The sequence below is a fragment of the Mustelus asterias genome, chromosome 8 (assembly GCF_964213995.1).
Source record: "Mustelus asterias chromosome 8, sMusAst1.hap1.1, whole genome shotgun sequence".
Classification (NCBI taxonomy): domain Eukaryota; kingdom Metazoa; phylum Chordata; class Chondrichthyes; order Carcharhiniformes; family Triakidae; genus Mustelus; species Mustelus asterias.
Genome location: NC_135808.1, coordinates 137,203,383 through 137,217,942, shown reverse-complemented (window position 1 = coordinate 137,217,942; position 14,560 = coordinate 137,203,383). Strand labels below are relative to the sequence as shown.

At 45.7% G+C, this 14,560-nt stretch overlaps 1 protein-coding gene across 1 annotated transcript in view; it reads right to left on the bottom strand.

The window, feature by feature from the left end:
• Positions 1-6,761: 6,761 nt before the first annotated feature.
• Positions 6,762-14,560, bottom strand: part of LOC144497794 (leucine-rich repeat and IQ domain-containing protein 3-like) — a 67,050-nt gene continuing 59,251 nt past the window's right edge. Inside the window, exons 8-9 of the mRNA XM_078219230.1 lie at positions 13,097-13,871; positions 6,762-7,005 (exon numbers count right to left, since the gene is read on the bottom strand). Of these exons, the coding sequence (XP_078075356.1) occupies positions 6,762-7,005; positions 13,097-13,871 (1,019 nt within the window). The remainder of the gene's footprint in view (positions 7,006-13,096; positions 13,872-14,560) is intronic.

Below are 14,560 nucleotides of genomic sequence, written 5' to 3'. Positions count from 1 at the left end.
GGATAGAGATTGGGATAAGAAGAAAAAGTGTGCTTACGACAGATATCAACTACAAAATACAATTGAGAACCAGGCTGAATATCGATGGTTCAGAGGGGAGGTGAGAAAGCAAATGAGTGAAGCAAAGAGGGAGCATGTAAGCATAAAAGGGACTTCCAAACTCTTCCATCGGCATAAAAATAATAAAAAGGATGTAAAAGGAGTAGGGGTGATAAAGAATCATAAAGAGAATTGACACATGGAGGTAAAGGACATAGTTGAGGTATTAAATGAATACTTTACATATGAACATATGAGCAAGGAGCAGAATAGGCCATTCAGCCCCTCACGCCTGCTCTGCCATTTAATGAGATCATGGCTGCACTGGCAGTAACCTCAACTCCACATTCCACCTGCTCCTGATAACCTATCACTCCTTCACTTAGCAAGAATCTATCTAGCTCTGTCTCCGCAGAGTGGCATAGAGGCACAGTGGTTAACACTGCTGCCTCACAACATCAGGGACCTGGGTTCAATTCATGCCTTTGGTGACTTTCTGTGTGGAGTTTGCACATTCTCCCCGTGTCTGCGTGGGTTGCCTCTCGGTGCTCCGTTTTCCTCCCACAGTCCAAAGATGTCCAGGTTAGGTGGATGGGTGCATGCTAAATTACCCCTTAGGTTCCAAAAATATGTAGGTAAGGTGGATTAGCCATGGTAAATGCACGAGGTTATGGGGATTAGATGGAGGGGAGGGTCTGGATAAGATGCTCTTTCCGCCGCCTTTTCAGGAAGAGTTCCAAAGATTCACGACACTCTGAGAGAAAAAATATCTTTATCTCCATTTTAAATGGGCAACCTATTATTTGTAAACAATGATTGCTTGTTCTAGATTCTCCCACAAGAGAAGACATCTTTCCACATCCACCCTGTCAATACTCCTCAGGATCTTGTATGTTTCAACCAAGTCACGTCGTAGCCTTCTAAACTCCAGTGAATACAAAGCTTGCCTTGAAGTTTAAAGTTTATTTATTAGTGTCACAAGTATGCTTACCTTAACACTGCAATGAAGGTAATGTCACCACACTCTGGTGCCTGTTCGGGTACACTTGAGGGGGAATTTAGCATGGCCAATGCACCTAACCAGCACGTCTTTCGGACTGTGGGAGGAAACCAGAGCACCTGGAGGAAACCCCTGCAGACATGGGGAGAACGTGCAGACTCCGCACAGTAACCCAAGCTGGGAACTGAACCCGGGTCCCTGGTGCTGTGAGGCAGCAATGCAAACCACTGTGCCACCGGAACCTTTTTTCATAAGACAATCCACTCATTCCAAGTATTAACTGAGCAAACCTTCTCTAAACTGGAGCGGAGGAGGCTGAGGGGAGACTTAATAGAGGTTTATAAAATGATGAAGGGGATAGATAGAGTGAATGTTCAAAGACTATTTCCTCGGGTGGATGGAGCTATTACAAGGGGGCATAACTATAGGGTTCGTGGTGGGAGATATAGGAAGGATATCAGAGGTAGGCTCTTTACGCAGTGAGTGGTTAGGGTGTGGAATGGACTGCCTGCAGTGATAGTGGAGTCAGACACTTTAGGAACATTTAAGCGGTTATTGGATAGGCACATGGAGCACACCAGGATGATAGGGAGTGGGATAGCTTGATCTTGGTTTCAGATAAAGCTCGGCACAACATCGTGGGCCGAAGGGCCTGTTCTGTGCTGTACTGTTCTATGTTCTTAAACTGCTTCCGACGCATTTATATCCTTCCTTAAATAAGGAGATCAATACTGTCCACAATACTCCAGATCCCCCTCTAGTGCTCTGTATAACTGAAGCATAACTTCCCTACTTTTAGAATCAATTCACCTCTCAATAAATGATAACATTCTATTAGCTTTCCTAATTACTTGCTGGACCTGCATACCAGCCTTTTGTGTTTCATGCGTTAGGGCACCCAGATCCCTCTGCACCTCAGAGCTCTTCAATCTCTCCTCATTTAGACAATAAGTTTCTTTTTTATTTTTCCTGCCAAAATGGACAATTTCACACTTTCCCACTTTATGCTCCATTTGCCAGATCTTTGTCCACTCACTTCACAAATCTATATATTTTTTAGCCTCAGTTGTATCATCAGCAAATTTGGCAACCATCCCTTCAATCTTTTCACCCAAGTCATTTATATAAATTTTAAACAGTTGAGGTCACAGCATTCATTGATTGTGGATCACACCTCTCATTCCATCCTGCCAACCAGAAAAAGACCCATTTATACCTATTCTCTGCTTCCTGTTAGCGAGCCAGTCTTCAATCCATGCCAATATGTTGCCCTCGACAGCATGAGCTTTTATTTTGCACAATAACCTTTGATGCACCATACCAAATTCCTTTTAGAAATCTAAGTACATCTACTGGTTCCCCTTTATCCACAGCACGTGGTTCCTTCAAAGAACTCCAACAAGTTGGTTAACCATAATTTCCCTTTCACAGAACCATGTTGACTCTGCCTGATTAATGGGCTTATCCAAGTGTCCTGCTACAATTCATTAATAATAGTTTCTAATATTTTCTATTCGTCCGATGTTTAGCTAACGGCCTGTCATTTCCCACTTTCTGTTTCTCTCCCTTTTTTGAACAATGGAGTTACATTTTCCATCTTCCAGTCTAATGAAACTGTAATAATCTTACTGTCGCCAGTCTTTTGTCACCACCTACAGTGATATCTGAGCCATTCAATGGCTGCAGAGTGCAGATCAGTCCCACGTCTATAGACTGCCAGCCTGACTTGATCCAGCTGGTTTTAAACCCCCCAAAGTCCCCTGGGCCTGATGAAATATATCCTAGGATTCTTTGGGAGGCAAGGGATGAGATTGCAGAGCCTTTGGCTTTGATCTTTGGGTCCTCGCTGTCCACGGGGATGGTCATGATGTGGAGATGCCGGCGTTGGACTGGGGTAAGCACAGTAAGAAGTCTCACAACACCAGGTTAAAGTCCAACAGGTTTATTTGGTAGCAAATACCATAAGCTTTCGGAGCAATGCTCCTTCGTCAGATGGAGTGGTCTCTGTTCTCAAACAGGGCACAGACACAGAAATCAAATTACAGAATACTGATTAGAATGCAAATCTCTACAGCCAGCCAGGTCTTAAATGTACAGACAATGTGGGGGGAGGGAGCATTCAACACAGGTTAAAGAGATGTGTATTGTCACCAGACAGTACAGCTTGTGAAATTGTGCAAGTCCAGGAGGCAAGCTGTGGGGGTTACTGATAATGTGACATAAATCCAACATCCCGGTTTAGACCGTCCTCATGTGTGCGGAACTTGGCTATCAGTTTCTGCTCAGTGACTCTGCGCTGTCGTGTGTCGTGAAGGCCGCCTTGGAGAACGCTTACCTGAAGATCCAAGGCTGAATGCCCGTGACTGCTGAAGTGCTCCCCCACAGGAAGAGAACAGTCTTGCCTGGTGATTGTCGAGCGGTGTTCATTCATCCGTTGTCGTAGCGTCTGCATGGTTTCCCCAATGTACCATGCCTCGGGACATCCTTTCTTGCAGCGTATCAGGTAGACAACGTTGGCCGAGTTGCAAGAGTAGGTACCGTGTACCTGGTAGATGGTGTTCTCACGTGAGATGATGGCATCTTCAGGTAAGCGTTCTCCAAGGCGGCCTTCACGACACACGACAGCGCAGAGTCACTGAGCAGAAACTGATAGCCAAGTTCCGCACACATGAGGACGGTCTAAACCGGGATGTTGGATTTATGTCACATTATCAGTAACCCCCACAGCTTGCCTCCTGGACTTGCACAATTTCACAAGCTGTACTGTCTGGAGACAATACACATCTCTTTAACCTGTGTTGAATGCTCCCTCCCCCCACATTGTCTGTACATTTAAGACCTGGCTGGCTGTAGAGATTTGCATTCTAATCAGTATTCTGTAATTTGATTTCTGTGTCTGTGCCCTGTTTGAGAACAGAGACCACTCCATCTGACGAAGGAGCATTGCTCCGAAAGCTTATGGTATTTGCTACCAAATAAACCTGTTGGACTTTAACCTGGTGTTGTGAGACTTCTTACTACACGGGGATGGTGCCAGAGGACTGGAGAATGGCGAATGTTGTTCCTCTGTTTAAGAAAGGGAATAGAAATGACCCTGGTAATTATAGACTGGTTAGTCTTACTTCGGTGGTTGGTAAATTGATGGAAAAGGTCCTTAGGGATGGCATTTACGACCATTTAGAAAGATGCGGATTAATCCGGGATAGTCAGCATGGATTCGTGAAGGGCAAGTCGTGCCTCACAAATTTGATAGAATTTTTTGAGGAGGTAACTAAGTGTGTTGATGAAGGGAGGGCAGTTGATGTCATATACATGGATTTTAGTAAGGCGTTTGATAAGGTCCCCCATGGTCGGCTTATGATGAAAGTGAGGAGGTGTGGGATAGAGGGAAAGTTGGCCGATTGGATAGGTAACTGGCTGTCTGATCGAAGACAGAGGGTGGTGGTGGATGGAAAATTTTCGGATTGGAGGCAGGTTGCTAGCGGAGTGCCACAGGAATCGGTGCTTGGTCCTCTGCTCTTTGTGATTTTTATTAATGACTTAGAGGAGGGGGCTGAAGGGTGGATCAGTAAATTTGCTGATGACACCAAGATTGGTGGAGTAATGGATGAGGTGGAGGGCTGTTGTAGGCTGCAAAGAGACATAGATAGGATGCAAAGCTGGGCTGAAAAATGGCAAATGGAGTTTAACCCTGATAAATGTGAGGTGATTCATTTTGGTAGGACTAATTTAAATGTGGATTACAGGGTCAAAGGTAGGGTTCTGAAGACTGTGTTACATTACATTCTGGTACACAGTTCATCAAAGGAAGGACATGACTGTTGAGTGACAGCAGTCCTCAAAGTTAAGTGCAGCACTTAACCTCACTGACCGACATTTCTATCACCAATTAAATTATTTAAGACAATTTATAAAACTCTTACAGTTTGTAAGATCCAGGAGTAATAGACCAAGGCTTGGCAAAATTAGAATACAAGGATAAAAAAATTGTGGAACCCTATACATTCTGCAGAACCAGGAATCATCATTGCTGAGGAGAAAAACATGCTTACAGCTGAGGCTCATCTACAAGGTTGATGGAATTGCTGATGAGCAGTCTGGTGAGGGATTCAGGAATGAATTTCCATCCTTTTTTTCAGGTTTAAGAAAGCTGAAATAAATATCAAGTCACCCTAAGGGCAGATGCTAATCCAAGATGTCTCGTCACAGTGAGGAAGGTCCTAATCCATTCTCAAAGTCAAGAACAAGAACAAAGAAAATTACAGCACAGGAACAGGGCCTTCGGCCCTCCAAGCCTGCACCGACTATGCTGCCCAACTGAACTAAAACCCCCTACCCTTCCAGGGACCACATCCCTCTATTCCCATCCTATTCATGTATTTGTCCAGACACCCCTTAAAAGTCACTATTGTATCTGCTTCCACTACCTCGCCTGGCAGCAAGTTCCAGGCATCCACCACCCTCTGTGTAGAAATCTTGCCTTGTACATCTCCTTTAAACCTTGCCCCTCACACCCCAAACCTATGCCCCCTAGTAATTGATTCTTCCACCCTGGGAAAAAGCTTCTGACTATCCACTCTGTCCATGCCTCTCATAATCTTGTAGACTTCTATCAGGTCGCCCCTCAACCTCTGTTGTTCCAGTGAGAACAAACCAAATTTCTCCAACCTCTCCTCATAGCTAATGCCCTCCATACCAGGCAACATCCTGGTAAATCTTTTCTGTGCCCTCTACTAAAGATTGTACACACGTTACAACAAGAAATCATCTCTCCAGAAACTATCCTCACAAAGTGGTGTTCTGGAATGGTCACAATAACAAAGCCTAATGGCTCAGTTAGAATCAACGTGGACTTGACTCAATTAAACAACTTAATGGAGCCTCAGTGGATGAAAGTCTCATTAAATTCACAAACTTAGAGACTGTCAGCAGCTTTTGACAATTGCCTCTGAACAAAGAATCCAGATTGCTATTTTAATCATCTCATTTAGTTGTTATTGTTTGAACAAGGTCCTATTTGGAATTGCTGCTGCACCTGACATGAGAACAATGTCTCAGACCTTGGGTGGCATGGTAAGTATAATATGCCACAAGGATTACATTCTGGTACACAGTTCATCAAAGGAAGGACATGACTGTTGAGTGACAGCAGTCCTCAAAGTGCGACAAGAAGTAGGTTTGACATTAAATGACAAATGTGAATTTGTAAAGCCTCTGCTAAAATTCTAATAGCATATTGTGCAAGCTTCAGGATTATGGCTGACCCTAAACAAACCAAGTCATTACGGAGTTCCCATTGCCGGAAAACATTGCAGAATTACAAAGATTCCTTGGAATGGTCAATTAAGTAGACAGGTTTCTACCACAGGCCATTAAGACTGCTGATGAGGCAAGGTCAACTGTGGTGCTAGATTTATCCATTGTAGATAGTGCAGAAGCTGAGACTGACACGGTCCAAAAGTTCTCAGGGTGAGACTTGTGAATAACTGTGAGAATCCACCACTTTCTTTATATATCTTAAAATTTTACAACACCTCCAGCTTTGAGCTACAGTTTGGATTCACTGATGATTAAAATAATTACCAACTGATATTATATAGTGGCAGGTCAGGCTGATTATACACAAAAAATACCAGTCCTGAGGAAAATGTCACCACGAATTGTGCAATCAAGAGTTCTGTGACTGTATGTTGGGGCTTGATCTCTTGAGACCTCTTCATTGTCAGATTTCTGGAGCGGGTGCCTCAGATTGGATTGTGAGCTGAGGAGAAATTTCTGGCAATTTGTGTGGCTTAGGGGCATTTTGCTCAGTTGCCACTGGACCAGTGGTTTCAGCGGTGCGCCGCCGTGCCTTCTGGGCTGCCACCCTGGCTCTGGCATGCAGCAATCTGTTCCGAGATGCCTCTGAGAGAATAGTATTGGCAGCTTTCCTGGCAGCAATGTTCTCCGCTTGCATGGTTAATTGCCTTGATGTGGGAGAAAAATGAAATTGCACGAGAGTCAAATGCAGCATCCACATGAATGGAGGTCAACATTCTCATTACAATTACTTTGCACATTAACACTGCTGTATGAAAATAATCACTGCTGCTTGCTTAGAATTGCCCCACTGTTTATAATTGTCGCTATTTAGATTTATTGGTGACATATTTCTGACCTTGACTTGTAGTTCCTCCACAGGTGGAAACAGTTTCTCTATGTAATTACATCCGGCTAGAATGTTAAAGATCAAAGACAGGGCTCAGCTGTTTCTAATCTGAAGTTAAAAGCCCCAGATTTTTCACTGTTCCCTCAGTATTGTGAAGGGCATCCACATAAATTCCCAACGTACAGGCCAGAGCAAGAGACCATGCTCCAAATGGGATAGGGACAGAAACATTGCTCTCTAATCTTCATGCAATGAGGACCATCAGAGGATACAGCAGGATATAGATCAGTTGGAGGCTTGGGCGGAGAGATGGCAGATGGAGTTTAATCCAGACAAATGTGAAGTAATGTATTTTGGAAGGTCTAATACAGATAGGATATATACAGTAAATGGCAGAACCCTAAGGAGTATTGATTGGCAAAGGGATCTGGGTGTACAGGTACACAGGTCACTTAAAGTGGCAATGCAGGTGGAGAAGGTAGTCAAGAAGGCATACGGCATGCTTGCCTTCATCGGCCGGGGTATTGAGTTTACAAATTGGCAAGTCACGTCGCAGCTTTATAGAACCTTAGTGAGGCCGCACTTGGAATATAGTGTTCAATTCTGGTTGCCACACTACCAGAAGGATGTGGAGGCTTTGGAGAGGGTACAGAAAAGATTTACCGGGATGTTGCCTGGTATGGAGGGATCCACAACCTATGTGATCTAGAACCTCAGTGTGATCTAGAACCTCAATGTGACTTACAAGCTCAGTGTGATCTGGAACCTCAGTGTATGTTCCACACCCTCAGTATGATTTACAACTTCAGTATGATCTAGAACCTCAATGTAATCCACAACCTCGGTGTGATCCACGCGCTCTGTGTAATCTACAACCTCAATGTGATCTACAACCTCAGTGTGATCCACAACCTCAGTATGATCCTCAGTGTGATCCACAGTTTCATTGTGATCTACAACCTCAGTGTGATCCACAACCTCATTGTTATCCAGAACAAAGAACAAAGAACAATACAGCACAGGAACAGGCCTTTCGGCCCTCCAAGCCCGTGCCGCTCCCTGCTCCAAACTAGACCATTCTTTTGTATCCCTCCATTCCCACTCCGTTCATATGGCTATCTAGATAAGTCTTAAACGTTCCCAGTGTGTCCGCCTCCACCACCTTGCCTGGCAGCACATTCCAGGCCCCCACCACCCTCTGTGTAAAATATGTCCTTCTGATATCTGTGTTAAACCTCCCCCCCTTCACCTTGAACCTATGACCCCTCGTGAATGTCACCACCGACCTGGGGAAAAGCTTCCCACCGTTCACCCTATCTATGCCTTTCATAATTTTATACACCTCTATTAAGTCTCCCCTCATCCTCCGTCTTTCCAGGGAGAACAACCCCAGTTTACCCAATCTCTCCTCATAACTAAGCCCCTCCATACCAGGCAACATCCTGGTAAACCTCCTCTGTACTCTCTCCAAAGCCTCCACGTCCTTCTGGTAGTGTGGCGACCAGAACTGGACGCAGTATTCCAAATGCGGCCGAACCAACGTTCTATACATCTGCAACATCAGACCCCAACTTTTATACTCTATGCCCCGTCCTATAAAGGCAAGCATGCCATATGCCTTCTTCACCACCTTCTCCACCTGTGACGTCACCTTCAAGGATCTGTGGACTTGCACACCCAGGTCCCTCTGCGTATCTACACCCTTTATGGTTCTGCCATTTATCATATAGCTCCTCCCTACATTATTTCTACCAAAATGCATCACTTCGCATTTATCAGGATTGAACTCCATCTGCCATTTCTTTGCCCAAATTTCCAGCCTATCTATATCCTTCTGTAGCCTCTGACAATGCTCCTCACTATCTGCAAGTCCTGCCAATTTTGTGTCGTCCGCAAACTTACTGATCACCCCAGTTACACCTTCTTCCAGATCGTCTATATCAATCACAAACAGCAGAGGTCCCAATACAGAGCCCTGCGGAACACCACTAGTCACAGGCCTCCAGTTGGAAAAAGACCCTTCCACTACCACCCTCTGTCTTCTGTGACAGTTCTCCACCCATCTAGCCACCTCCCCTTTTATCCCATGAGATCCAACCTTTTTCACCAGCCAACCATGAGGGACTTTGTCAAACGCTTTACTAAAGTCCATATAGACGACATCCACGGCCCTTCCCTCGTCAACCATTCTAGTCACTTCTTCAAAAAACTCCACCAGGTTAGTGAGGCATGACCTCCCTCTCACAAAACCATGCTATCGTGAATGAGTTTATTCCTTTGTAAATGCGCATACATCCTATCTCTAAGAATCTTCTCCAACAACTTCCCCACCACAGACGTCAAGCTCACTGGCTTATAATTACCCGGGTTATCCTTCCTTCCCTTCTTAAATAATGGGACCACATTAGCTATCCTCCAATCCTCTGGGACCTCACCTGTGTCCAGTGACAAGACAAAGATTTGCGTCAGAGGCCCAGCGATTTAATCTCTCGTCTCCCTGAGCAGCCTTGGATAAATTCCATCAGGCCCTGGGGATTTGTCAGTCTTTATATTCTCTAACAAACCTAACACTTCCTCCCTTGTAATGGAGATTTTCTCCAACGGTTCGACACTCCCAGTCAACACATCCCTCTCCTTTGTGAATACCGACGCAAAGTATTCATTTAGGATCTCCCCTACTTCTTTGGGCTCTAAGCATAATTCCCCACTTTTGTCCCTGAGAGGCCCGATATTTTCCCTTTTGTTCCTAACGTATGAATAAAATGCCTTGGGATTCTCCTTAATCCTGTCTGCCAAGGACATTTCGTGACCCCTTTTTGCCCTTCTAATTCCCTGTTTGAGTTCTTTCCTACTTTCTTTATACTCCTCCAGAGCTCCCTCCGTTTTTAGCTGCCTGGACCTAACGTACGCCTCTCTTTTCTTTTTGACCAGTCCCTCAATTTCCCTGGTTATCCACGGTTCTCGAATCCTACCCTTCCTATCCTTTTTTACAGGCACATCCTGCAGCCCTAACAACTGTTCCTTAAAAGACTCCCACATGCCAGATGTGGATTTACCCTCAAACAGTCTCTCCCAATCAACAGCTGCCAATTTCTGTCTAATCCCACTAAAGTTAGCCTTCCCCCAATCCAACACCTTACCCTTGGGACACCACTCATCCTTTTCCATCACTATCCCAAAGCTAACAGAATTGTGGTCACTATTTGCCACATGTTCCCCTACCGAAACTTTGAAGACCTGACCGGGCTCATCCCCCAGTACTAGGTCCAGTATAGCCCCCTCTCTAGTCGGGCTATCTACATATTGTTCCAAAGAACCCTCCTGTACGCAACCTCAGTGTGATCTAGAACCTCACTGTGATCCACAACCTCAGTGTGATCTATAATGTCAGTGTGGGATCCAGACCCTCAGTGTGATCCACAACCTCAGTGTGATTTAGAACATTAGTGTGGGATCTGCACCCTCAGTGTGATCCATGCGTTCAGTGTGATCCACAATCTCAGTGTGATCCACAACCTCAGTGTGATCTAGAACATCAGTGTGGGATCCACAGCCTCAGTGTGATCCATGCGCTCAGTGTGATCCACATGCTCAGTGTGATCTACAATCTCAGTGTCATCCACAACCTCGTTGTGATCTTCAGCCTCTGTGTGATCCACAACCTCAATGTGATCCACGCTCACACCGTGATCCACAACCTCAGTGTGATTCACAACCTCATTGTGATCTACAGCCTCAGTACGATCTACAAGTACAGTAAGGAGCTATCCCTCACCAATACCCTCTCCAGGGCTTATCTACCCATCGCTGCACATGCAGTTCGTGAGGAGGACATTGAAATTATGACAATTCAAGTGCTATTGTCCCACCGAATTAAGGAACTCCAAGCTGTCCTACAGGCAAATCATACATGCAGGCAGCTCCATGACATCATCATGAAAGGATGGTCCATAACGTCGAGTTTCCCCACAAGTTCCACACTTTTCACACCATGAGTTAACCGTGCAAGATGGACTGATACTGCATTGTCAGAGGTTCATCATCCCCAGCTCCCTGTAGATGTACTACACCCAGAAACTTCACCAAGGACACCTGGGGTGGAAGCAACAAAGTGTAGGGCAAAGGAATAACATGTTCTGGCCCTCACTGTACAGTGACATGGAGAGGGAAGTGTCCAGACGTGCACCATGCAACACGCTCAAGTCTCATCAAACTAAAGAACCACTGCACCTCCATGAGGTCTCAGACCTTCAACGGTTGCTCACCATGGCAGATATATTTGAGTGGAATGGGAGACAACATTTGGTCCTTGTTGGTTCATTCTCAGGGTGGTCTGACGTTGATTACTTACCCGACATGATGAGCACCACAATAATTGGAAAGCTGAAGAGACACTTTGCTGTACATGGCATTCCACAAAGGCCAATGACGGTCAACACCCAGCAGTTTGTCTCCAGGGAGTTAAGGACTTTGCACACACTTGGGACTGTGAATACATTACAAGCTGCCCCCTTTATTCACAATTGAATGATTTGGTGGTGTGTAGCACCGCCTTGAAAAATGCCTCCATGCCTTCTACACTGCAGTAATTAATCTGCATAATCTGCCAAGAGATGGTCTGACCTTGCCAGCACAGAGAATGTTCTCCAAACACACCAGAATCATGATCTTTGTCACCAAGGCCCTGTGGAAACGAACATGAGGGAAGCCCTCATGAAATGCCAGCAAAAAGGGAAAAGATACTATGGGGGTGAGCTTACCTGCTCGTCCCATCGGTTGATCGGCGTGGCGAGCCGGTAAGATCGTGCAAAAGTAAAACAATCGGGCTTGCGTCTCTCGCAATCCTGCCGGCCCCGTTTTGCTGGCAAAATCAGTTTCGTCCGTGCTCACTTGAATTTGCCTTCTTGCCGGTCTAGGTCCTCAGCTGGCGAGGATCACATATAGTAGCCACCAACTGGGGTCTGACGTGATGGCCTCGTTGGTGGGAACAGAGGTCATTGAAGCCCCCCGGGTGGTTGGGGACAGGGCCAGGCAGTGCCCCTTGACCACATACTCTGCACCTCTGGAGCAGGGCCAGACACTCAGAATGTGAATCACACGCGGTTATGACAAAATGGCAGTGGTTCAGGGCCATGCCCCAACCCAAAAATTACATGGTCGCCTCAGAAGGTGCTCTGCATGTCAGGAATGGCATCATCTATTACAAGTACCCAAACCAGCACCGCCAACTGGCACAAAGGTTGACACATCGAGTCCACAATCTGCATCTCCTGCATCAGTGGCACTGGAGCCCCTCCTGTTAAAAATGCAGCAGGTCCTGCAGTCACTGTGCACACCCAGGCACACCTAATATCATCCACCATGTAACAGTAACCTGGGTGCATCCCAAGCACAAAGTCTTGGAAGTCCAAACACCAAGGGCTATTTACTGGCTTTGGTGTATGTATGTGCCGGTTTTTAAAAGGGGCAGAGGAGAGACATGCTAGGGCTTTGCTCTTTGTGGCCTAAACTCATGCTCTGTGCAATTTAAATATTCAATATTCTGTTCTGCATTCAACATTGTTCTTTGCAAGTATGAATTGTCCCAACTACAATGGGGAAGATGTAGAATGTGTTTCCATGACCTGTACACAGGAAGTGACATGTTGGTAGCGGGAGTTCTCATCAGTGTGACAGGACGTGTAAGAGCTACTGAAGATCTTCTAGTCGACTATTTAAATTGTAGTTATTTGTCATAATTCTTACACAACCCAGCAAGTTTACACTAATCATTTGAACATTTCGACATTGAGCATACAGTTGTTTTTTTTGGATTGGAAAGCAAACGGAAAAGACTTGACAATTTGTGTCAAGAAGACTACGATTCAAGGGACTTCACTGAATTTGAAAGATGATAGCTGTGAACTCACTTGTGCATCATGAAATCTGTTATTTCTTTCTTTAGTTGCTTTGCCTTTCTTCTGATGCTCTGCGCTGAGTCAAGTTTCTCTTGTTGGATATTTTCATTCTTTTCCCTGATCTGACGCTTCAGCGAGGCCTCTGACAGCATGGTGTAGCTGCAGCTAAATTTCTTGACTAATTGGTGCTCTGATTCTCGGCGGCTTTTCTCTGTGAGGAACAGATAGTTACTGTGGCGAACTAACGTCAGTGACTCTGCTTCATCCAGTTTACGTTGCTGCAGGATCTGCTCTCCATGGACCTTGTCCTCTTTATACTTTAGGAAAGGATTGTAACTTTTCTTGAGGGCCTGTCTGCGAAGGTTGTTCCTGGATTGGTCTTCCGCTGCTTTCAGCTTGCGGGTCCGCTCTGCAAGCAGCTGCTGCTTCACCACTTTCTCCCTGTCTCTATAGGCTTTCTGAATCGCCACGAATGGTGCCAGGCTTACGCTGCCGTGGGATTTTGTGTACAGCCTCACATCCAAACTTACTGGCGGCTGGTAGATAAACTTGGGTTGTGGTATGTTCTGGAGCATCTCGTGGATCTGCTGGATGCCTTGACGGACATCCGCCCCAGATGCCAGGCGAGAAAGCATAATTTCATATGCAGGATCCCGTCGTTGGACAATTCGAAACAACTGCAAAATATCATGGATATCTTTGTCAGCACCTTCTTCCTCATCCTCCTCATCCACCTCATCCTCCTCTTCTTCATCCTCAGCTGTCAACGATTCCAGTTCAAATATACCTGCAAAACAGTAACCATTAAAAATAAAGCATGCATTTTCTCGGGACACTGATAGATGCCAAAAATAGTAAGATGTAGAAATAACAGCAACATGGCGAACATACACTGGGACTGGCTGAGTGGGTAGCTCTCCTGCCTCTGAGCTGATAGGACCTGAATTCAACTTTCACTCCAGCCCTATTGGCTGCAAAAGAGCCCAACCACTGGTGCTGGCAAACCAGTATGCATTGTTGCCAGTATCCAACGGGGATAAATGAGGCGGTTTAGAAGCTGGAATGACAACTGGCTAGAAAGCCAGCCACCAAATCCAAAAAGGAAAGATCACAGAATACCACAGTGCAGAAGAGGCCCTTCGGCCCATTGCTTCTGCACCGACGCATGAAAGGCCCTGACCTGCCCACCCAATCCCACTTGCCAACACTTGGCCCACAGCCTTGAATGTTATGATGTGCCAAGCACTCATCCAGATACTTTTTAAAAGGATGTGAAGCATCCCGCCTCCACCATCCTCCCAGTCAGTGCCTTCCAGACCGTCACCACCCTCTGAGTAAAAATGTTTTTCCTCGAAACCCCACGAAACCTCCCACCCCTCACTTTTAACGTGTCCCTTCGTAACTGACCCTTTAACTAAGAGGAACAGCTGCTCCCTATCCACCCGGTCCATGCCCCTCATAATCTTCAACACCTCA